Below are 26,272 nucleotides of genomic sequence, written 5' to 3' on the forward strand. Positions count from 1 at the left end.
TTTCCTCTGGCAAACTTTCGCTTCATACAGGCCTACAGTTAAACACACCCCAAACTGAATCAACTACAAATGCAGCAGCATGCATTATATATCCACAGTTATACCATTTCATCAGCCTGTGAACTAGTGATCCATCATTTCTAACATCTGTCAACTTGTTCCTAGCCTGGTTTAAGACATGAACTCTGACCTGTAAGTTTCTTGGGTATGCTAGTGTATAAAAACACTTGTGGTTTTGACCATATGCAAGAAACTAAATGAATCTAAATAAACTTGTTTTAACTAATGGAAATATTGTAGCTAGGACTTCCTATTGCCAAATAAAATCTGTGGACTTTTAAAGCACCTGTTAGTCAATTAAGATACCATCAATGCTAACTATATCATACCATAACTTCTTCATATTCTTGATCTTCTTGGTTATCATCTTCATTTTCATCATCTTCTTCGTCTGGCTCAGGTAGATCCTCATCATCATCTAACTCTGCCAACAGAGTACTAGCTCGGCAGCTATCAAGAAAATCTATAACACACATATATATATTTACATACAGAACAAACAACAAGAGTAACTTTTAAAGCAGAATTTTTTAAATAGAGAACAGAAGCACTGGGAAGAGTGCAAAAACAAATCTCAAACTTAAACCAGAAAAAGAAAACATTACTTACTGCAGAACAGAAATAAAATCTGTGACAAAAGTATACACCTGGTAAAAAGTCCATGGATCTAGTCAACAGCCTAACTACAGAAGCACTTACTATTGGTACAATTGATAGTGATCAGCAAGAGTGATCTGCTCCTCATTTGATTATAAAATTTTATAATTATACTTACTGGAGATTACAAAAGATCACCAGAAAAGGGTGTACAAATGCATGTGTGTTTCTGTGTCTCAATAATTTAAAAACAGGTGAGTGATGTAATTTCCACTAAAAACATGTCGTTTAGACCTTAACTTACAATGTAAAGAACATATAAGATAAAAATTTAAGAGTAATATCTTAAAGATTCAATTGCTAATTAATTACTGTAATAAGAAGTTGAAGGCAAAGTTCCATTTTACTCACTTAGCACTAAGATTTAAAAAACAACCTCCCAAAACCAGAAACAAAGTTCACAGCAATCTAAGTGGACTGGGATGAAGCTTTGAACTTTTACATTTTTCTATGCACATGGAAACCATCTGTACTGCCCAAACACCTTTCCTATTGTTGCTATCACCCCTAGTGATACGAGAATGCACTCTACTTGCTCAGTTGTTGGTGATATATCTTAAACATGTCACTCAATCAAAGTATCAAATTAGACTTAAATAAAGAGTAAAGAGAAATGGTATATGCAGATATATTAATCAACTGCCTCCAAGCAGTTCAATTCCAATACCCATTGAAATGACCAGAAATTTTTCAAGCAATTTCAATAGGCAACAAAATATAACACAATCTTAATGTAACAATAATTAAATAAATCAAGTATCTTCCAAGAATATCTCACAAATGAATAAACTTTACATTAGGAAGTATTTTCCAATATACAACCCAGGTTTTTCTTGACTTCATTTTATCAGCTTGATTCCTGTGTATTACTGACCGAATGATCTAAATCTTCTTTCCCTGTATTCATATGTCTCAAGTACCCTCTGTCCTAAGTCTGTTTCTAGGTTATAGTGTGCACACAACTCTGGATCTGTTTGTCAAATCACGTAATTTCTTTCCTCCTGACAATTTTTGTGTTTTTTCCAATTTTTTGAAATTACTATTATGGTATTGAGATACCTGGAAGCTGTTTTAAGGGTACAATGTGCCTAATGGTGGATGCTTTTCAATCAGAGTAGTACAAGGTACATGAGACTTTGCATGTAGCATGCCTATACCACACAACAAAAAAACCCAAACATTTTGATTGTAATTAGAAGTACATATGCAAACTACATTAGGAACTAAACTTGATGAGGGAAAATATTCAAGTACTTAGACAAATTATACCATAAATAATAGTAATATGGGATAGAAAGTGCTGAAAATAAAGATTTGAAAACACAAGGAAATACTACTACATTAACATTATTTTACTTACTGCCTTACAGAACAAGTAACATACAAACAGCTCAACTTTCAAATGCTTTTCAGTAAATAAGCTACTATATGAGAAAATCATAACAAGGGGATCAAAGGGAAAGTCATTAATGGGAAGTCTAATGCTTATGTTCATTTAAAAATGAAACTTACCATATAAAGAATATTCTGCCTCCTGCCCTGTATCGCTCTCACTAGATGTTGATGTTAGGCTAGTAGTTAGAGTATTACTAAGCGACTGACCAACAGATAAAACTGTAGTTGCTGTAGCTACATTGCTGCTGCTAGTAACACTGGATGTAGACATGGTCACTGTTGATGTGGTACCAGTTGTAGTCAGATTAGGAAAACTTTGGGCACCCATAAGAGGAGAAGCTATAGATAAAGATATGGTAAGATAAAATAAATGATTTGATGACTTGAAGAGTACAACTTACATGCATGACTCCTGTGTTGAAAAATATATTTGGGGTTGAAAAATTATCAGTGTGTTATTTTATAATAAAGAACAACAGACTATAAAGGGGAAGGGTTTCCCAATGCAAAAGTGCACTTTACAACATGTACACCCACTTCTGAGCTTATTCCCTTGCAAACATTTAAAATAAATAATTTTATCAAATAAATCCCCAAAATCCCCCTATAAACCTGAAATGACTTAATTTCATTTTCAATATATATAAAGAATTTCTGAAATCTGTTACTCCAACATTGTGATCTGTCTTTAAGCCTAAAATGAAATTTAACATCTAAATAACAATATTATATAGTGCAAACAATTTTATATAAGGGAATTGGGAACAGAACATATTAAAACAAATGTGAAACTTGTGATTTCTGTGCATTTTTCTAAGGTTCTTAAATTAGCTCTAACTAGTTATTTTTCAAACAAGTACTAAGATATATGTTCATCACAGTCAACACGCCTGAACTGACACTACTGTGAAACATAAGTCATTTGTTAGATGATTTATAATTTTTAGAATAAGCCAGTAACAAATAAAAAGTTACCTTAATGTACATTCAAATAAAACATCAAATGCATTTAGTGAACAACTGAAAAAAACCTGAATTCACTGTAGACTCACTAAATTCAATAAAAAACCTAGACTCACTAAATTCAGTCAAAACCCTAAATTCACTGTTTGGAGAAAAAAAGTTGAAGGGCCATCTATACTAAGAATTTAAGTCTTAGGCTTTTCAATCTACTTTTTCTGAACTTAATCAAATGCAAGTTTTTCAGTTTTAAAAGAAGAAGTTTCATTATTTGGGGGGGGGGGGGGGGAAGTTACTATCTCTGCTTTCCTCCTCTGTTACAGTTACTACATACATCCCTGCCCCTTAGGAACATAGCTAACATATTGCAAATAAAAATATAACAATGCAGGGGGGTGTGAAATCATAGCATAATGATGAGGGAAAGTGCAAATTTTAAATTTAGGGTTGTTAATAAACTTATGTTCTTCCTTATGAAAGCATGGAAGTGAAAAACCAAAGAGTTTTTCTTTTGTTGCTCAAGAGCTTGAAAATAAGTTGCTCAGTATTCACATCTTTTACCTTCTGCTAATTAATAACAGCAAACTCTTTGCTGTTACAGTAAACAAAAGCCATTAAGCATCAGCATTATGTTTGGTCTGAATTCAAGAGCAAATGGAAATTGGCTACTCTAGACACCACTTAGCTTCTGGCAAATACTGATGTTTTCAATGCAACCAGTACAGAAAGTCCAGAGAGACTTATCTCACTAACCATGATTTCAGTCTTGACTTTTGGGGTGTTGGGTTGCTGTGGGTTTGTTTGGTGATGGGGGTTTTTGTTTGGTTTGGTTGGTCTTTAGTTTGGTTGGTTGGGTTTTTTTAACCTGAACTGGCTAAAAAACCCAAAAAATTTAAAAAATTTTTTTTTTTAATAAATCAAATGTTTTACAATGCTCTAATTGAGCTCTAAGTGGTGAGATTGCTCAAATTTAATCTCTGATCTCTTTTAGGAATGTGAGTTACCATTTACAGTTTCTAATCATATAAAAAGCATAAACCAAAATAACTCCTACACAACAGATAATATAAAGTATGACTATTTTCATCACAGAATTAAATTTTTAAGATGCCTCATTCTTATTTTTAACTTTTGCAGTGTATAGTATCAAACATTCATGAAATTTTAAATAAGCTGTTGAAGTATTTTACCACGTTTTTTAAAGGTGGTCTCTTTTTTTCTCCTCTCAATATAAAACTAGTTCAGAACCAGAGCCACTATCTGTCTATAAGAGGATCAATTCCTGGAAAGCTTTCTTTGAGTATCTTACTTACATTTTTATTCCAAGTTAGACTTCGGCCCCATCCCCAGTATCACAACATAAATATAAGGATACATTAAAAAAAAATCTCCCCATCAAAAAAGAAAACATTCAGTATTTAAAAATCTTTTAAAATACTAAAAGCAAGCACCACATTTCTAAATAAGGAAGCACAGAGTCATAGAATTGTTAAGTTTGGAAGAGACCTCAAAGACTGAGTCCAGATGTTAGGCCAGCACTGCCATGTTCACTGCTAAACCATGTTCCCAGGTGCCACTTCCACACAACCTCTGAACACTTTGAGGGATGGCAAATCAACTTCCCTGAGCCACCCATTCCAGTGACTGACCACCCTTTCAATGAAGAAATTCTCCCTATTATCTAATCTAAACCTGCCCTGTAACTCCCTACCTGTGAAAAGAGGCTGCCCCCACCACACTACATCGCCTTTCAGGTAGCTGCAGAGAGCAACTGCATCTCTCCTGAGGCTCCTTTTCTCCAGACTAAACACCCCATAGCTGCTCCAGACCCTTCACCAGCTTCACTGACAATCATTACAAGAATGAAACCTTTACAAGAAATTTATGCTTTTTTCTAGCTTGGGTAATTTCACTTTTTCTAACTTGCCTAGCCCATGAAATGCAGTTCTCTGTTTAAAGTACTATCACCATCAGAGAACAAAATACCCAACAAGCAACAACTTTGATGGGAGCATGCTCAAAAAAAGCGTGAACTCACAACAAGCAGGTTTACAACTTATCTTGCTAATACCTTGCTCCTACATATAATCTAAGAGCATTCAAATGCTTAAAGGATGTATATAATGTCATTTAAAACACTGTTAACTACAAACTTCCCTACATTTAATATTCCTGAACAGTTCACCAAATCTAAGCCTTAATAACAATCTCTAGAAAACACACTCAGTATTAGAGTACATTATGTTATACAGTTTGACAAAATCAGCAATCTGCTAACATTTCATTATACTGCCATTCTTTTTCCTTTGTGCTTTGTTCTTAGCTCATATGCTCAGACACTTCACAATATGCACAAACTGCCCTTCCTGAGAAAATGGAAAAATAACAGAAATATGCAAAATCTACACAGGTCAGAAAGCCTAAGTACCTGACATTAGCTACTGTGGCTAGACTTCCATCGCTTGGTCTAATCCATACTCTCTCCTTAAACATATAATCAACATCAATTTCAATCATCAATTTCAAATTCCCTTCTGTTTGATGGGTACCTGTGATCTGACATTACAGGGCAATGTACCACTTTTCAGCTGACAGGAACTCTGAGTCCTTCATAAGTTCTACATGCCTACACAAGGTCAAGGCTGGCTCTAAGTACATTTCTCAATTAAGCCAACATAATCCAAACTCAATTGTAACAAAAGCCAAAGAGACAACAAAATCATCACCTAAAAATAAAAACAGCTTACTTACTTGCAGTACTCACAACATTTCTTCCCAAAGTATTAGTATTGTTATCACTGCTACTCCGGCTTAAGTTCATGTTGTTTGTGGCATTGGTACGTGCTATGTTTGCCACTCTGCGTACAAAGGACTCCAGGCTGGAAGTTTCTCGAGATGATAAGTTCGGAACACTTGCACTGGAGCTCATGGGTGCCCCAGCAGCCAACAAAGAACTGACTGAGAGTCTGTTACTCGCTGAAGAGCTCAGGGGTCGTTGGGAAGCTGCTTCTTTATTAGTCAGTTCAGAGACTGAACTCACATCAGGAGAGCTTACACTAACAATTCCCATGGATATAGCACTGGACTCCCCAGGAGCACGTATTGAGTTATCAGGACCTAACTTCCTCTCTGCATTTTCGTTTCCCATGTCCGCTGTTAAGGTGCTGGTGCTCGCACTGGAAGATGACCCTATGTCAGCCTGAGGCACACTGTCAGCAGAAGACAGAACAACAATTGGTTCATGGACGTCAGGGCCTGAAACTATATTTTGTTCCAATACACTTTCTGATCTCCGCTCCATTTTGGTCGAACCCAAGCTGATGTCGCTGCTACTTGCCACGCTACACACAGAACTGCTGCTTCCTTTTCTACTTGAGGAGCCTGCAGCAGCAGTCGTCTTGTCTGGACAGTTGTTTTTCACCAAGCTGCTCCATGACTGCGTTGTGCCTGAAACAGTGGATGAAACAGGTTTGGGTGATGCCGCTGAATCAGGGTCGTACCCTGGTGCAAGCTTGAGGTCAAACTTTCCTTCTGCGCCCATACGGTAAGAGTTAGAGCCACCAGCATCCCAGGTGACATCAATCCAGCCTGGAAAGGGACAGGAGTTTGTGAGATCCAGCAGAAAGCAGACAGGAGGCGTGTCAGACAGCAGCTCCACAATGTGGGATCAGCTTCTCATAAGGGCTGTATGTCTGAATCAATGAAACCACTAAGTAACCCTTAACGCCAATTAAAAAGGAAGTGCTTAAATCTAAACAATTTAGGATTTTGTAATGTCGTCAATTTAGAGGCTGCTCATTCTTGCCACCTTAATCTTCAGGGCCACAGAATCCAGCCAAAAATAAAGTTTCCTTCAGGAAGGGACCTGATGTACTAGAATCTCTCAAAATTTTATTCATATCTATCAAAATTGGAATCTCTAGTAACAAAAATGTACATTAAAACGTATCATAACTTTACTAGCATCTGTCAAGAAGCTATAATTATTACATGGACATTCAATAATATTTTTCTTTGTTGGATGCTTGTGGATAAGCATATTTACCCAACAGATGACATGTCATGAAACTGCTTAGTTTGAGATTTCTTATTCTTAGATTGAAAGAACTAATTTATAGATACCCAGCTTTTTAGTTCACAGTATGTTCCAAATACTCAAACATTCCGTAATCATAAAAAAATCTTATGACAATCAGGTAAGGGCTACATAAACTCTTTGCAAGGGTTGCAAAGAGAATATGTTTCACAAAAAAAAACTATCCTGGGACGAGAACAACACTCCAAAGAGATGCTACTCTTAAGTTCCTTTATTAAATTATTATTTTGAGTAGCAAAATTTTTTCACAGCTAACTATAATAAATCTGCAATAATGAGGGTAACATACAAAATTTAGCTAACTAGGACAAAAATGGGGACAAAAAGTTTTAATTTTTACTTGTCTAAATATGTACCACAATCTATGAGTCACCTATAAAATTCCTTCTAATATTTCTCACTGTATCTTAACTGCAGCACATATTGGTGTAACTACTTTATTTGAAACCCATTTCATCCAAAAATGAAACTTCTAAAGCTTAGTTATCTTCTCCAATCTCAGACAAAGTCAAAACAAATATCAGGTCCAGATAAACACATATTTTTCTTTATTAAAACAGGAAAGAGCTAATATCAAGTAAAATATTATTTTTATTACTGTCACGTACACCTTCAGCTTTTAACTATTCAAAAATCACCAGTCCTAGACTGAAACAGATGATCACAGGCAATTTGCTATTTACAAATATCACTCTGGAGGAAAAGTAGCTAAAAAAGGATAAAGTTTTCAGATATGGTAAGTAGACATCTCATCCCCAAATGAGCAGGTTTAGATCACGTTATTCTTGTATGATTTTATTCCTTCTTCACAAGCTATAGTTGAGTAGCTTCATGCCACTAAACCTTTGAAGGGTAAACTTGTGAAGCTAATCTGAATTTTTTTTCTTCCATGATTTGCCTTTTTTATCAAACACAAAAAGCTCAATACTGGAGCTCAACAGTATAATTTTTCCCCTTTGTGAATATCTGAACTAGGTATTTTTTTCAAAGCATTACTAAATAACTGGTTCTGTTCTGTATAGTTTCTTTCCCTAAAATATTAATTACAAGCAGTTTTAAATCTGAACAAGTTTTCAGTACATATTATGTACTCAAAGTTGTACTGCTCCACCATTACAGCCATAAAGCAACATTTGTCTATACTTGTGAACAACAACCAAGAAAGTAAATTAGACCCTATTTTCAAAATTCTACATGAAAAAAAGCTGTCACAGGAATGAGATGAGTTTGGCATCACCATTTGATAAACGAACCTCAATTTTACCTATGGTTAAATGGGGAAGTTTTACTGGAACACAGTAATAAAATCACTGCTTTGGTAGAATACTACTTCCCAATAATACCTAAAGTCTTCAAAGTTATCATGTAGCTAAGGGTACTGTTGCATCTGATAAGAAAAATATATGGATGATGGAAAACTTCCCCACAAGCTGTACTGAACAGCTTAAATAAAGTTCAGTTTCAAATAATTTTAAGGATTTGTACTTGGGATATTTTTCCATGTTTGAGAGCTGACAACTCAACTAACTAGAAGAAACTCTCAAGTCTAGCTAAAAATTAACCTAAAAGTAGCTGAAGGTGCTTCAGAAATAAGACAAGCCTTATATACCTCAAAATAGAGGGAAGAGCAGGGAAATGGTGGAAAGCATGTTCAGCTGACAAGATCACCACCTCTCCTGGAGCCTCCTGAATAACTTTCTCAGTACTGACTTCCCTGGCTGTTGCAGGTTTTTATTTTGCTCCTTAAGTTAATAAATTTTCATGCTTTAACTCAAAAACAAAAACTTGATCCCAAAGAAGCTTGCAAGGTAGGAAAGGTACAGGATATAACAAAAGTCAAGAAAAATATTGCAAATGCTCAGCTAGAAGAAATGAAGAAGGTAATTATAGATTTTGCAGGCCCAAAGCTTATCACTTTGCATCACTCACCTTCATATAGTTTGTAATAGATGTCTAAATAACAGTTTTATATTTGAATAACAGTTTAATATTTTATTAAACAAAACTGTATAAAAGTTTCATTTACAGCAAAAATTTTTTTCATGCACTTAAATGGAATTTCACAAATGGACCCCAACAGCTGTAGTATTTTAAGCTTCTTCCCTCCAAAGTATTTGAACTTTTATCAACTTTATCAAGGCATTACAAAGGAAGTACTTTAATGCTACCCATTCTGCATGATGTAATCATGCGACAGATGTGATTCAACAACATAAATTCAAGCAATTCATGCTCACCATTATGCAGTTCTCCTGTAACAGTGCCTTCCCCCTGTGGGCTTCCATCCTGATCTCTCCATTTCCAATCAATTCCTCTGATTACACGAGCTCCTGGAACCATGTATTTTAACACCTGAGAACGGACCAGACGTCGCTGCCTTCTCAGATTTGCTTCAGCTTCTTTGGCAGCTTTTCCTACAAGACATGTAAATTGAAAACACTTGGAAGTATTGGACAGGGAATAATTTTGAGCTTATTTCTAAGCAAGTTCAACTGCAAAAGTTAACTTCCTTTTTCACACTGCTTTTTTTATATGGTATGCTCATTAGCATTTTAAAAGAGCAAGTAGGAGATATATTTCTTTTTCTTACCCAGCTGATCTTCACATACTCCATTCACAGTGCCATAAAGTTCAAATCCCGACAGGGAGAGATAGTGTGTTTGCCCACTGGCATTCTTTCCCATCTGTTTTATTCTAACATGTCTCCAACCTTGTTTCTCATCTTTTGGAGGATCTAAAGGCCATGTTGCTGTAGACCTTTAAGTTTATTAGAAAGGGGTGTTGGTAAGTAACAGGAATAAAGAAAAAAGCAAAACCAAAAAACCTTAATACCCAAGCAAACAAAACCCTAACACAGATCAAGTATGCACACTACAAGATATATAAACCTATTAACACCAGGGCAAACTTCAGATGAGTGTAGGCATTATGATTTTGTTAAAAAACAAAATGCAAAATTTACAGTGATGAAAAAGCACAAACATCATTATGTGAACCACACAGAAAACCTGTGAATCACTTAATCTCCAGCCCATCCTTGATAATATGTATCACTTACCACTTCTTTAGATAGATACATTATTACAAACACAGTACACACTAAATTAGTCTACAGTCAAGTACATTTTTAACAGCATTCAGTCTTATGAAAAGTAATAAAATACACTGACATACCCTGGTTCATTGAGACTACAGTCATCAACATGAGTATACAAAGTAGTCCAGTTCTGTCCATCCTTAGATACCTGGAAAACCCAATTTCTGAGAGCAGATCGTCCGTAACCTCGAGCATGGCGTAATGTGTAGGCTGATGGAATGACCCAAAGGCCAAGGTCTATGGCAAACCAGGCATTCTTATCATCATTTGTGTGACAATTGAGAGCTGAACTGTCACGGCTCAGGATGTCTTCTAAACGACCATAAGGCAGATTTCTTCCTTCTGAGGATGTAACCACTACTAATCCATAGGCAGCTGGATTTACCCATTCATATGCAGTTCTGTATTTAAAAAGAGAAATATATTGTTCAATTATTACTTAAATTAAAAAAAACCTAGTTTGAGCGATATTTGACATTTACTGTAAATTGCATATAACAGCTGAGTTTCTCACACCAAAATTATCAATATAATTTTAGATTTGTTTCAAACATCACTTTGTGTTTTTTAAAACACTGTAGCAAAGGAAAAAAAAAAACCAAACCAACAAAATCAAATAGAACCATGGCAACCAAAAACAAAGACCCAAACTTCCCCACTCCATCTTCTTACAGAAGCATAAAACAAATTCTGAACACAAGTGATTAATAGTTTTCTATTATTTAAGCAGATCCAAAAGAAATTTAATTCTATTGATTAAAATATATCTTCCACTTCTAAGAAATAACAGATTTCATTTCATTATGAATTCCTTGTCCCCACCCTGCCTCATGGATTAGAGTTTCTTGTGTCTGGCTTTAAAACATCTAGCTTTGAAAAACTCACTTTGCATTTGTTCCAATCCAGTAAATAATTCCATTTTCATCAAAATCATGTTGATGCCTGAACACAAATGTCTGACCTTCTCGTAGTTTTCGTACAAAAACAAATGAAGCCCTATCAAAGTCGTACCACTGCTTTGCTACCTACATATGAAAGAAAAAAAGTCAAATATTAAAGAAGCAGAATATAAGTATTCCCTGTGAACTCTGTGTGTGCTACGCAGCTCACCATTTTCAGCAGATACTGTTCTAGAGATTCAACAGTTGCCAGTGGCTCCATCTTGAGCATTCTACCAGTTCGATCTATCAAAGACGTCTCCCCCGAGGCACGTTCCAAACGAAACCTCAAGCGCCTTGTCAGGATCTGAAAGAACAGCTAAACATTCATCTAGGCTTTCCTGTTTAGGTTTGGGATTTTAATAAAAACAGTGTACCTCACTACAACTGTTTAATGGCCTATCATGTATCATTGTTGCTTTTACTTCAGCACTATATTCTAATGAAATGCTTTAAAAAGTCATCTCCTAGTACTACCTCTCTTCAATTATCCAAACAATTCTTTACTATGACAATGTGCAAGTCAATTACACACTCAAGTAACATTTTCTCACTTTTCCTATGTCTTCATAGCTTTTATTTGTTGACTAGCAAATACAATAATATAGAAACTGAAAACTATTTTCAAAAATACTGAACAGCAAGAGTGGTTTCGCAACTTTTTTCAACTATTTCCTAGACATTTAATATCAAACCAGAAATATTTATACTTCCCTACCCATGTTGCAAAACTCTGAACTGTGCTTTCAAACAGAAAAAAATAAGACTCCACACAAACTGGGAAAAAAAAAGTAATATTTTTAGCCAAACTGCCAAGTTTCCTGTAGAACAAGCTGCTGAGCCTGGAGGCATCTTGCATTACCAACTGAACACAGAGCCATAGACATGACCCTCTAAAGCCTATCCCCGTTCTTACTAATAATTGTCTCGTAATCTCAGTAACATGCCCTTTAACTAGAGGGCATGTTCCTTTATAAAGACAATACTTGAAGACAAAACAAAGAACACATTATCTCTTCAATCAAAATTTACCTCACAGTGTTTAAATGACAGTAGAGGAACAGCCATGCATTTCAGCACTAGAGGAAACAGATGCCAAAATTTGCTTGGTGTTTACCTAATTCTACCCACTTCTACAAGAATGTGATTCTTGCAGACAAGGTGTGCAACACATAACCTTCAGCTGAGCACCACTGAGTGTGATATGCTGTTATCACTGTGCATTTACCTGAAGATTGTATGTAGATCCTGGTGTATCATACAAGTGGAGAGGTAGCCGTTCAATGGATTCTAACACTGCTATCAATTTCCGAATTAATGCAACTGCTGGACGACTGTGGAAGAGAACAGGTACTGTGTTACCACAAAACAAAGAAAAAATGTTACAGTATCTCAGAAAACAGGATCCACCTGAGGAAACTATCTCAGCATGCTATTTATACTGATGGTATCTGTTCTAGTCACATGGTTACAGCACAGTAAGAAAGATACTAATCTGCACAGCGATGAACAAGTCACCTTTATTTTGTCAATAGATGTTCTATACGTTAACTCTTAGAGATAAAAACTTTCAATTGCTACTTCAATATTAGATGCTGTCTTTCAAGATCAATTTTCTATTCCATTGAAATGGAAAGAACAGATACTTTTTCTTTAAATTATTTTAAACATACCATACTGCTTCAAAATTTCAAAGAGGATTTTCCTGGTTTGGTATTATTTTTACCTTTCATCATCCTCATTTTCACTGAATGCTGTTTTGAAAACATTTATCCTCTCTACCAGTTGACTACAGTCTTGTTTCACATCCAAATCAACATTCTAGGAGGAAAAAAACCAAGTTACAGACAGGCAAAGACATCTATGTAGTCTCACTGAAATCCCAATCCCAAAGCTAATCATCAGCCATTAGACCTGAACAGAGCTGATTTATTTTCACTCAAACTAGTCATCTACTCTAATATCTTATTTTCAATAGGTAGACCAGTAACTGGAGCAAGTCTGCCAAATTTTCACCAAGACCAGAAAAAGACAAATTTATAACAGATCTTTTACATTGTGCACATCTTAACTTCATTTTGTTAGGAAGTTTTCCTTTAAACACTTATGTCTATAAACTTACGTTGTTTAAAACTGTCAGCAGCGATTGAACTAAGCCACTACTGCACATTTCATATGGAGAAATAGTATTCTCATCCTTCAACAGTACAATTAAGTTTTCCAGAGCAGTCTTCATTAAATCTCTCCATGTATTTTCTCCCTCAATGCACTGAAAGACAAAAAGATCATTATAATGAAACAAAGTAATCTGTCCACTAGCTTCAGTTGAAAAATCATTCCTTACCCAGGAAAGTACCTAACTAGCTAATACATGCATTAAAACTCCCCACATCTCAGACATGCTACCTCTGCTTCATGACTCTGCATCACATCATGACAGACGAGTCTGAACATCATCTGATTTCCACTGATGTCACCCATTAAAAATAAAGGAGATACACTTACCTGCCTGTTTGCATGAAGTTCCCATGCAGACTCTAACTGTGTTGCTATGTTCCTCAGTGTTACAACTACTCCTCGAGGCATACTTTCAACAGCTTTAAAATGATCATCATACAAATCTCTTGCCATAGTGCGCACCTACAAATGGATTTTGATAATCAGAAGTCAGACCTTACTGTCATGAGATCATTACTACACTCCCAGATACCACAACCTTGGTCATTATTTTTATGTCCCAACAGGCAGACAAATAGGGAAGCATAAAAACCCATGTGCATCACAAAATGCTAAGGTTGTGAAAAGAAAAAGGTACAGGAGAAATAAATGGAAATACACAAAATCTTATTGACAGAAATGGAACTTACCATCATGTATTAGATTACAGCATAAAGGGTAGTATGAAAAGGTATGATTCTCAGTCTGTCAATCTTTCTTTTAGAACTGCATCATGGCTCAGGTAATATTTTCAAATGTACACGTAAGCACCTTTAATACAGTTTCTGAATGCTCTATCAACATTCCTTAAACCAATTCACACTAAGTCCCTATACAACCTCTTTTAGTAAGAATTACTCTTTCTACAAAGTCTGGCTCACACAAGATACAGATTAAGTAAGTTCTGATTAAACAACATCTTTCTTTTGTAAGAAATTTCCCCCAAGATCTTTCCTTTTTATTACCATTCTATGTACTACAATAATACATTACATAAGCTTTAGAACTGCACAGTACAATTTCAGGCATAAGAGAGCACTGTCTTTCTTTTATCATCCCACATATTATCATTCACACACAGTACTTCAGCTTTCAATTTAGTGCCACATTTCCTAAGATATATGTCCTAAAATGCTGCAGATATAAGGCACAGGATATATTGGCTGCACTGTAAGACAGATAAAGACTAAAGATCAGCCTGAGCCCTTGGCATAAGCAGATCACAAAATGCACTGTTATTTTGTGGTTTTTTTGTAAAGAGCTTAATACTTGATTTCTTAGTTCCTCCTTTTCCCCCTTCATTTTGAGAGGAAAGAAGAATTTCAAAGATAACTAAAATGAGGGCGTTTACTCATTTTGCTTCACTACCAAACTCTTAACAATGTAGACTTTAACAATGTAGACTGTTACTTCCAGCAGCCTGTCACTGAATCCAGTCTAAAATTAGTACCTAGATGAAGAGAAGTATTATATGCCACTGGCACAACCGTATTATCGATTTTAACATCTTTTCTTGTAGCATAAGGACATAAAAAGCAAACCACAAAACCTAAAGAATTAATGCAAGTCAGGAAGCCTGGATTTTCCTACATTTTTTAAAAATTCATTTTCCTCTAAAGGAGCACATAGTTTACCAAGACTTTTGGATAAAATCACCCAAAGAAGTGTTTTGTTCTTGTTGATGTTTTCCCCTTCAAGTCTCACATAAAATTGTATCTCATTGAAATCAGAGATTTTAATCTTCTAAGAGGAAACTAAACCTCACTAAGAATATTATAATATAAAACAAGCTCAATTAAATTCTAAATATAAAATTTACAGATCACCAACCTTTTGTTTTGTCTTCTCCAGTTTAGATTTCAGTTTTCTTCCTCTTTTACCTGTCCAGCCAGTCACAAATTCTGACCCTGCAACATATATTTTAGAAAAGTTGCATTTTCTTATAGCTATGAAAAGCAACAAATAAAACTCTCACATACACTTGTTCCTACCTGCACATAACACATACCTACATACTTACCCAAGGAAGTTTCAGCTGTAAACGAATGTTTTGTTCCTCTGTTGGATTCAAACACAAAGCCTGGCAGGTCTTCTTTCAGTATTGTAGCTTGCTGACCATCAGAATTGTGAATAGCAATTTCTCCTTCTTTTAAACAGGTCAGTGACCAGTTTCCTACAGTAAGTTTAGTTGGCCCTGGTGTTGATAAAATTGGCTGGCTTGTGGTAGATGGTTTTACTTGGCTTCGAGCCCTCTGCAACTTCTCAAGGAACTCACTCCTACTTTCTATTTAAAAAGAAACAAATTTGGTTTTTTCCAACAATTGCTCCCATCATTATGCAGATTTTTTTTCAAGAGTAAAACAACTGAGTACATTCAATGCAAAATTAACTTTGAAATTAAGGGTCTTAAAGTGTCCTAAATTTCTGTGTAGTATGTTTCTGTACTTCAACAGTGATTTATTCTACGATCACATCAAAGCTGCAATGCAACAATGCAACTCTTTCTGAGAGATGCAATTGAGATGTATTAATTCATTGTTACAATTATAATAGGAAGATCAAAGAAATTCAGAATAAATTTTTAGTCCTTGAAATATGGGTCTCAGAATGGTGAGCACAAACTATTCTCAAAAGTGGGTTTTCAGAAATAAGAAATTTTTAAAATATCATAATATCATTAATGAAAATTTTCATTAAATTATATATTTGTATTTTAATCATTTAAATGCTAAGTACATAACTTCAAAATTTCCATTTAAAGTAAAAACGGAAGCACCTCATTAAAGATTATTTCTGTTTGCCTTTTGCTGCAATGACAAGCTCTAGGCTTTTTTAATATGCCCTTTTGTTATAACACAAAATTATGCAAAAATAAATATGCCCTCGAGGCACAACATTCCTTACTGTTTAAATTTCATAGCATATACAGAAAAGGCTTATAGAAATATTTGAGATATGATACGCAAGATGAAAATTCTGTTAATTGTTTTCAGATTTCCATAATTACATTTTAATACATTTATATAGCACATTGCACTGAAAGTACTGTATTTCTGCGTGGTTGGGAATAAATTCAGGTTCCCTTGGACAAAATTTTGAGACTTACTAAAAGCTTCAGAATTACCATTAAATTTCAATTTTTGCATTGAATTTTTTTTTCTACAAATTCAAACAAAACAAGTACAGAGTTAATGTGGAGAGGGGTGAGTACAGACCTTCCAAAATGTTCACAGTATATATATTTGACCATCCACCCCAACTGTCATCATGCAATACACACTAACAGATGTCACTACTCAACCCTCTATACTTTTGCCAGTTGTGAAGTTACTAAAAAGTATACCACAAGATTGATCATTAATGATTTAGGACAGCAGAACATATAGTACAGTTCAGGACTTGATACCATTCTAGCCTATACTGTACTGTAGTCATTTTAGTTAACAAGTATTAATTTTTTAAGTAAAAAAGGCTGCTGCACATGCTTAGAGCTCATGGTTAAAGTTCAGGCAAATTACACTGCAACATCAGCAATCTTAGTAGATGTCTATTTGAGTACATATTTTAAGAAGCCTCATTTAATCCTACATTTAGCTCCTTTCCCTCATTATATTCAGACTAGGTATCTCGTTAAAAAACTTTGGATTTATGCAATCTGTTTTGAAAGACTGATTTGAAGTAACATCTTAAATGCTCAAACTGACTTCCTCTAAGTTCTCTTCACTCCAAATTCATCTGAGCTGTCACCATTCCACTCATCTTATACAGAAATAGTCTCATCCCCTTGCCTTGACCATTGGGAAGTGAAAACCAAAAAATTCAGCATCCAGGGAATGCCAAATGAGACTTTAAGAATTGTATGAGAATTTAAGAAATTGTCTTCATTAATTTTCTTAAAGCTGTACTGTATGATAAACAAGTATCGCAATACAGGACTTATTTACCTTTAAAGGCATTAACCTTATTAAAAAGAATGCAAAGTCACATGTTCTGACCAAAAAACCCAATAAATCTATAAGTTGTTTCCAGCTGCATTATGATCAGAAACATATTGCATTTTGTCTTCTTGCCCCAAACTTGATGCATGAAGTCATTAGCACTTCATTTCCATCCTGAATCATAATATGTTCTGTTATTTCAGTCAATGGCTCATTGAAAACATCATAATATTGCAAAGCATTTTATGCCTGCAGGTTCATAAATGCATGAACTGCTGCAAAAAAAAGATGAAACAATAAAAGGAGGGTTGTTTCTGCATCCAGAACAAGTTGTGTATTCTGTACAGAAAATCAGAACTAGCTGTGCATTGCCAGTGCATAAGGTCTGTTCCCTTATCCTCTCTCCAACAAACAATTAAGACACTGTAATTTGTTTCCCAATCTCGATGAGAAACTTTCCATTACTTTGTCTTCAAACACATGCAAATTCATTCTGCTAGCTAGAAGCAAACAACAAATCACCATTTCAACCTGCTTTTCCTGGGATGGCCACTACAAAGTGCTTTTAATGACTGGGGTGAAAAAATTAAGTATGCGTGAAGAAGAATCAAAACAAAAAGTTAATACGCTTTTGCTGGCAAGATGTTTACTTAACACAATTCACCAAGAAAGTCAAGTTATGGACACATGCTATCTGATAAAATGCATCACAATTAACTGACCACCTTCCACCTGTTTACATCCTTTACTATTTAGTAAGCCAATTCCTGCAAAACAAAATAGCTCAAATCAAATTATATAAACAAATGTAACAGTCTCAAAACTTAACCTGGACTTGAATTACAAAAAGTCTACCTGAGCTGTCAGATCCTCCTTCAGGGCTCCCACTGGAATACATTGTGGCCAGCTTTCCATCCAAGATAAATCTGAACCATCCATTACTACCATTAGATAGCTCCAGGGCTGCAGCATCACTCCAGATATACAGGCAGTCCCTTCCCCTAATGATTGACCAGTCTCTCCAGTGGTATGGTTTACCCTGCTGCAGTTCTTTAGCATCCTCCTGTGGCTCATCCTCCTGCAATAACATTGTATTAAGCAATAACAAGAACCAAAAAAAATCTCCAATCCATTTAAAGAAGAGGAAAAAAAAAAACCCCCAAAAAAACAAAAAAAAAAAAAACCCAAAAAAACCCCCCCAAAAAAAACAAAAACCCAAAACAAACAAAAAAAAAAAAAACCCCAAAAAAAACCAAACAAACATAAAAAACCACCACAGACATTTTTAAAGGAGGAGATTCTCTCTCTTTAGGAGAGAAGACTTACTCAAACCAAAAGTGTAGAAACTATACTACTTCTGCACATAAAACATATCCTTAAAAGTATTCTTTAATAGAATAAGATACTTCTTAGAAGTTTCCTTTCACACACAGCTTTATCTACTCAACAATAGCAATGGCCTACTGCCTGCAATATCCGCCTCTGTTCAAAACTTGAATTGTGAGAAAAGAAGCACAAAATGATTGTGGTTGGAAGAAATCTCTTGAGGCCATCTAGTCCAAACCCCTGCTCAGGCAGGGCCACATATGACTGGTTATCTAGGACCATGTCCATATGACTTTTAATATCTAACCACTAAAATACAAAACCAGCACCCCCCCAAGAAACCCCAGAGAACCCAAACCCCACAGTAAAAAAGTTGAACTACGCACTTAAGATTTAGCTATAAATTTAATTGAAGTGGTAACAGAAAAAGTCTGTTATCCATTCAGTTCATCTGACTGGTAATAAGACTTGGAAACTGATAAATAACTTCAATACACCCGGCTTTCATTAAGCAGAAAATTATTTTCTTTTTTATATTTTTAACATATTTGATAACACCATTTAAAACATCTCAAACTATTTAATGCATGGACATCAACAGAGATACACTTCTGACATAAGTACTTTAGGAAGTCGGCATTTTGTTTACCAGTCACTTTCCAAACACTAGGTAAAATCAAGCACCAAATAACAATCACAGGGAAGTATGAATAGGAAAACTCAGCAGATAATAATATGCTAACAGAAAATGAAGGTAGAGAAGAAAATTATTAAAACAAGTGGTGTAAAATAAGCATTAATTTAATATCCTAATTCCCTAGCCCTGGCCATTTTTGTAACAATAAACATTTCACTAGAAGTGTCAGTTTTACAGTAACAAATAAAGCAAATAAATCAATTCCACACACTTACCTTCTCAGGTTTGGACTCCTCTTCATTTTCATCATCAGATGATGGCCCCGCCAAAGTTGACACTTTACTTATTACGCCAAGTCTAGCCAGTTGGTCTAGAAAAAGATCACCACCTTTATCCACTAAATCCCTTATGATTTGCAAGGCTAACAAATGGCCATCATCATCATCCTGCAAAACATTGGGATGAAAAGAAAATAAGAAAGGAGATCTTGTTACTTTACACACTGAACTGCACATGTGGTCACAGATGAACACTGTAAAGTTTTTAGGGTTAGTTATTAACAAATACTTGGAATCAATTAGTGTAAATCCTTTTTCTGTACTAGTTTCACAAAGGATAACATCTTCATTCTTCCTACCTCTTGATCAAGCACTGTAGCTGTTATCTCAACCAGTATTGTGGGCAGGTTGTGGCCAGCATCAGAGTCACAAACCTCTTTCAGGAGAGCCTCAGAACAAAAATGTATCATTTTTCTAATGAGTGCAAGACTTGCTTTCCTGTAAAAGATCATAGAAAAAAAAGGTTCTTACAGTGATAAAGCAAGCAAAAAGGTTCAAGATAAGACTTCTTTTGTACACTATTTATGCATGTTTTCAAAACACAAAAAATTTAACCTGTTTCAGTTCTTGTATTACTCTTACTAAGTTCTGGATTATCTTCAAGAATAATGCACCTCTGGTATTTTTTGATTTTATAGCACTATCAGTCTGACATACACTTTTCTCCTCAACGTTTTATTAAGTAAACCTACTCTACGTCCTGTCTTTACCCACTTTTAGTGCTGGCAATTCACTTCTGCACACTTTGTCACCCTCAGAGTATTCAGCCTTTCGTGTATTTCCCATATTTTGAGATCCCTTTATCTTTTAACTCTAAACATGCTATTAGATTAGGCAGTTTTCCCCACTAAGAACTATAACTAATATGAAAGGAAATCACTCCTGTAGGGTTAAAGATGAATTTATTTGACCAAGTTCCAAAAGTCTGATTCATTAATATAACTTTCAAGTAGAGAGCCAACTACTTTGCACAATCTGCAACAACAATTAATCACACAGAGATTGTTAATATAGTTTCTTATTTCTTTTATTTAAAATCACCTAGTTTAAGCTTTCTATCATCAGCTCAAGTGGAGTCTGTCTCTACTAGAGGCCTATTTATCTTGCATTTTCACTCAAAGTACCTGTAAACACTGGGAACATAAGAGATTGGAATAAATGTCATATTGTAATATAAAAGGCTAAATGGTTATGATCAGATGCAACTTATCACAAGCATTATGCCATGCACAGTATTCCCTTTTAAGTAATAAATTAGATTACATTTCTGCAATTCAACAGAATTAGAAGCAGCATCTTGTCCAGTTAATACACTGTTAAGTAAGGCTCCTAAAACCTTCTAAAATAGCTTTTTCTAGTCTTGCTGATTTTCCAATTAATGCATCTTGACATGATTTTATTAATTTTCCTCTACTAAATTACAGCTTTCGTTACAGTGGCTACAAACAACTGTAACCAAATCCTGATGCACAGTGTATACAGCATACTGTATGAACATAGCATCCTTCCATCCTGCTGCTACAGTCAAGAGTATGCTCTGCTCTCCCATGACTAACCAGGCTCTTTCCAACACATCACTTCACCAGAAAGGAAAAAATTTTGCTTAAAGTGCTAAGTAAAAATCACTTTTGCAACACTTCCCAAACAATCACTTCTATTCAAATACATATTGTCACCAGCATTACTTGAACTTTTAGATTTACTTTGGCTTTTCTAAGCACATATTAACAAACTGTCCCTCATGATAATATTACCTTATTGAAGGCAACATAGTTTGTTGAAATGTTTGTGCAAACACAGGCAATAGTCTTTTCAAGTATATGGGTGCCATTTCTGGATCTCCTTTGGGTTCATTGCATTCTTCCTCGTCCTTGTTTGCATCTTTCTTTTTCTTCTCATCCCCTTTGTTGACAGGACACATCCAATCCCCTGGAAAAATTTTTTCCCCAACACATTCAATTGCAAAAGTCAACAAACCAAACAAAACCACCATGTAAACATCCGAGTTTTCTTTACTAATATTCAAGTACCTGAACATGAACATGCATTCCTAAAAATATAAAATTCACATGTGCATAACTTCTTGAATAAAAGTATTTAATAGCAAGTATCACCTGTGGCACCAGAATTCTCAGGAACAGGGAAAGTGCAGTTCCCACACAGAAAGGATACCAGAGAAGCTACCAAGGCTGACAAGCTCTGAATCCACAACAAAATCCCAGCCTAGCCTGATCCCACAGCTGAAGAGCAGGCACTGTTCATGCCTGCTCAGTTATTTCTTTGGTAATTCTCCTCACTTAACATCATCTTAAAATACTAATGTTTTTGTGCATACTTTATGGGTTAAGGAAGGTAAGTCACAATTTATTTTCTTTAAATAACCTTAATAGAGCAAAATTATCATAATTGCATAACTTAACACATATCAGCATTTCTACTATAGCAAGTGTTACAGACTTAAATATTGCACTCACCTGGAGACTGAAGAATAGCTACTACTTCACTGTGCCCCCTTTCCCGAGCTTTGTCCAGAGGAGTTTTCCCATCTTCATCTCTCAAATCAGGATTTGCACCATGTCGTAAGAGAGTCTAAGAATAAATATTTTTATGTATGAAAAAAAATTGCATTTCTTCTTCCAAAGTAGCAAATGGGCTTTTCATACATCACTCCTACAGTGTTCTCATGTTTGTAAGTATTCTGTGCTTTTTATATCTGTAGAGCTAATATAAACTACTTTTATTCATTACTGCCCTACTGCCCTATAATGACAAATCTGTGTTTTGATAAATACTATAAAGAACACATAAATATTTAATAGTCCATGTGTCCAGCATATTGCATTGAAGACACTTTGAATAGAGCAAGATGAAAAGTTAGCAGGTAATGGTTTATAAGAGTCAGCTTAAATCATACCTTTGCTACCTGAGGTCTTCCAAAACATGCTGCATAATGTAATGAGGATGACCTCTGACCTCTGTTAACATCAGCACCCCTTTCACAGAGGAATTCTACCTGTTAGATAAGAAAAAGGAAACCAGTCTTTTTTATCTTCCTTTACATAAATAATGCAACTTCTTAAGGGTCTATAAATCTAATTTACCATTTCCTGAGTTCCAAAAGCTGAGGCCCAGTTTAAAAGAGTTTGTCCTACATCATCCATAAAATTTACTTCAAAAGCTGAAAGATAAAATTAAATGAAATAGTTAAAGTTCCCACAACCACAAAGTTCAACAGTATTCTTTAAATAAAAAGAAGGTCTTAAAAAATTAAGCATCCTCAGTAATTCTGGAGAAGCATTTATGCTCTGAATTGCAATAAAAAGGTGGCATAGGTGTGATTACTAACAACATTGTTGAGTATTTAACAAAGTAAGCCAACTTGTATATAATGATTTTCAATTAACTACCTCAGCATTTGTTCTGACAACTCAGACTACAAAAATTAAAGCTAAAGCAAGCATATAATTTCTTTTTTGGAGTATTTTTGCTTACCTCCTGTGTCAATTGCATCTATCAGTGCATCAGTATCCTTACTGCGGATGCAATCTATCAGTTGCCGATGAGAACGTTCCCCAGAACTATCAAGTCTCCTCAATCCTGGGATTCTGCCTGTAGATCCAGCACTGGATTTTGGCAGGGCTTTTCTGCCTTCGAACAGTAGCACCAAAAGAAGATCTACTAACCGCATGGTATCCAGCACACATCGCTCGTCACCCTGCAACGCGCTTTCTATAGAATCTGGAAGTTCAGATCTTAGGAGATCCTGGAAATAATTAAAAGTCTGAACAATAAAAAATATACAGGGCTTTAGAAAATACTATCAGAATTGGGTTTCATTTCCATATGAAATGTTTCCTTTTTACCCCTCTTTAAAAGCAACTTACATGTACATATGTGTACACATGTGTGTGTATGTATAAATATATGTATATCTATTAAAAAATATGATCTATAAATATTTATGTGTATATCTATCTATAAAATAGCAACATAGATCTTGCATATATTGAAGTATACAAAGGGAAAAGCCCCATGAAAACAAAAAGCTGTAGCATAAAAGGATTTCTTACATGTGTTACTACTGGAGAGCCTCTACACAGGGTTGACAACAGGCTTACAATAGTTGACACCTGATTACTTAATTTAGAGTCTGCAGCTGTAGATGGTGCTCCAGTGCTACTCCGTCCAGGTTTGCAAGCTGAAGATGGTCCTGAGGCTGTCCCACCAGCAGCTGCCATGCGAGATAACAACTCCTCAGTTAATCCATGTTTAGCTAATGGGGCTGGGTCAACTCCACGCCTTGTGAATCTGTCAGCTAATGAAGCAAAGCATCTCAAAGCTCCATCTGAAACCTAAGAAAGATGTGCAAGAAAAACCAATGAAATATCTTTTACTTAAGGTGAGAAGGTGCTAAGAGGATATCCACAAGAATACAGACCACATACAGGAACTTGATTTTACCATGAAGCTTGATCATTCAAGTTATATTTAAAGGTCTACATATTTCTCTTAAGCACAATAAAGTTTTCAATTGGAACAAGCCTAAAAATAGGACAAAGTGGGAAAAGGAAATTTTGCTCTTGGATAAGGCAGATTATCCACTGTGCACCTGACACAGGGACATGCAAGAATTTTTGTGATAATAAAATACAAACTTCCAAATTTAGGAATGTTACTAAAGGAACGAAAAAAATACCAACCAACCAACTGCACACTAAAAACTCCAGTGACACTGTGGAAACACGGCTTACTGGTGATCCTCTTAACAATTCAGCAAAAAATACTGCTGGCCAACTGCCCAGGAAAGGACCCAACATCTTTTCATGTCAATACTAAAAATAAAGGAAGGTTTTGCCTTCAACATCTATCTATACACTAGAAGTGTCTCAGTGTTTCAGATCAAGAGGTTTGCACCGGCCTATCGAGATAACTTGCTTCAGGCACATTTGGCTTTAAAGATGTGCAGTAGCAAACCAGACTGATGTCAAGAAATAGTAGAAAAAGCCCCACAATACCTATTCTCAAACCCAACTCTGAATCACTACAGTTCTTACTCCCCAAAATGTCAACTCATAGTCCATTTTCAAAACAACTGTCTGCTATCACAGACCAAGGACTTCAAGGCAGTTACTCATCAATACACAGAACAAGATTAGAGTATTAGCCAGACTTCAGGAAGACAAAAATCTTAACTCTCCATTAAGTTTCTTGACTTCTGGTATGGTCTGTACATGCCAAACATTCTGCATTATCAGTACTTTTTTGCACTGCATTTTTTCTTTCATGTGCAACGGCCACTGCTGTCGTCCTCTGGCATCTTGCTCCAGTTCTTTGACAACACAGATAAACAACTCTGCCAATCTTAATGTAAATTGCAAGTACTCAATAGATCTGTATCTTAACAGCTGCCAGAAATACACAAAAAAGATCACTTATTTAACACACTGCATTAGTGGCATTAGTAAAAGAGTACTTGGAATGTACTTACAAAGCAAATGAGTACTTGGAAAGTATTTACATTTCTTCTCCCAAACTGCAAGTGTAACACAAAGTCTAAAAACCCAAAATTATAGATAAGCTGCTCTTGGGGCTACATTCATCTGGCCTGAACTTATCCATCAAGTGGTGTTACTAACTGGCAGCCTGCACAAAAAGTGACCAAACCCAGCAGTGTAAAAGGACAAGGTAGGGAGCAACAAACTTGAATAGGGACATTACTGGACAAATCCATAATACACATCCAATATCCACTGTAATCCTGAGGCTTGTTCCATGAGTAACCTATTTCTCAAGGATACCAGTACAGATATATTTTCTATCATCTGGGTCCCATCATAAGCATGCTTATCTCTAAGCTTAACTGCTGAACAATTAAGTTAATTTGAACTCTCATTCAGATCTCCAACAGCCCCAGCAAGTGCTTTTCTCTAACACCTTATAAATTGGGGAACAGTTAAGATAGTACAGACTTAATGGTCTGAATTTCAAGCTTAGCTTGCCTCAGATGATTAGAGTACTAATAAAATTATTTAATGGCTAAAAACATCATAGCTTGTTCTGAAATGTCTAGTGTATGACAGCCCCCTGAAAATTTTCAAGATCTAAAAATATATTTTAAAAAATTATCTCACAGGCAGAGAGATTTAGTTTCCCAAATATGCTGCGCTTAATAAGCCAGACTGGAGGCTGGATCTGTGCATGTAGAGAAAGGAATGAGGACAGAGGTCAGAGTAAAATGGGGACTCAGTTCTGAGTCTGGACAAGAAGCCTGGCCAGGCTACAGCAAGAATTTGGCTAAATGGCTATTCCAGAGCAATAATATGACATACACAAAAGGATTCTACCAGTAGAAAGATAATTCCTCTGGGATTCATTTTCTAGATTTTTACAAGGACTACTTCAGCTCAAGTTAGAAGCTTGAGATGAAATAAGTTATAACTGTAATACCGAAGTGGACCAGTATTTCTACTCCTATCATTTAAGCTGGCTTCCAGCACTGACTATGGATGTTCTTATTGCTTCTCTTAGTTTGGCAAAAGAAACACAAACTAAATTAATTATTGCCTCTTACTTATGCTCAATTTCATAATGACTGAGGTACAGTCAAAGAACA

General features: G+C 35.5%; 1 protein-coding gene across 10 annotated transcripts in view; it reads right to left on the reverse strand.

Annotated features, from left to right (window-relative positions):
- HECTD1 (HECT domain E3 ubiquitin protein ligase 1) overlaps positions 1–26,272 on the reverse strand; it is a 59,456-nt gene that overhangs the window by 13,980 nt on the left and 19,204 nt on the right. For 2 of the 10 annotated variants that reach the window (XM_059473509.1, XM_059473503.1), the window contains exons 5-28: positions 23,730–24,011; positions 23,152–23,440; positions 22,761–22,837; positions 22,574–22,672; positions 22,134–22,248; positions 21,414–21,588; positions 19,959–20,097; positions 19,597–19,767; positions 18,214–18,436; positions 18,084–18,125; positions 15,429–15,704; positions 15,251–15,327; positions 13,709–13,843; positions 13,326–13,472; positions 12,930–13,024; positions 12,432–12,537; positions 11,376–11,510; positions 11,151–11,290; positions 10,343–10,666; positions 9,759–9,925; positions 9,406–9,582; positions 5,824–6,660; positions 2,230–2,451; positions 390–523 (exon numbers count right to left, since the gene is read on the reverse strand). In XM_059473509.1, coding sequence (XP_059329492.1) covers positions 390–523; positions 2,230–2,451; positions 5,824–6,660; positions 9,406–9,582; positions 9,759–9,925; positions 10,343–10,666; positions 11,151–11,290; positions 11,376–11,510; positions 12,432–12,537; positions 12,930–13,024; positions 13,326–13,472; positions 13,709–13,843; positions 15,251–15,327; positions 15,429–15,704; positions 18,084–18,125; positions 18,214–18,436; positions 19,597–19,767; positions 19,959–20,097; positions 21,414–21,588; positions 22,134–22,248; positions 22,574–22,672; positions 22,761–22,837; positions 23,152–23,440; positions 23,730–24,011 — 4,584 coding nt within the window. The remainder of the gene's footprint in view (positions 1–389; positions 524–2,229; positions 2,452–5,823; positions 6,661–9,405; positions 9,583–9,758; positions 9,926–10,342; positions 10,667–11,150; positions 11,291–11,375; positions 11,511–12,431; positions 12,538–12,929; positions 13,025–13,325; positions 13,473–13,708; positions 13,844–15,250; positions 15,328–15,428; positions 15,705–18,083; positions 18,126–18,213; positions 18,437–19,596; positions 19,768–19,958; positions 20,098–21,413; positions 21,589–22,133; positions 22,249–22,573; positions 22,673–22,760; positions 22,838–23,151; positions 23,441–23,729; positions 24,012–26,272) is intronic. The other 8 variants (XM_059473504.1, XM_059473508.1, XM_059473512.1 and 5 more) reach the window with 8 other exon arrangements.

The sequence above is a fragment of the Ammospiza nelsoni genome, chromosome 6 (genome assembly GCF_027579445.1).
Source record: "Ammospiza nelsoni isolate bAmmNel1 chromosome 6, bAmmNel1.pri, whole genome shotgun sequence".
NCBI classification, from domain to species: domain Eukaryota; kingdom Metazoa; phylum Chordata; class Aves; order Passeriformes; family Passerellidae; genus Ammospiza; species Ammospiza nelsoni.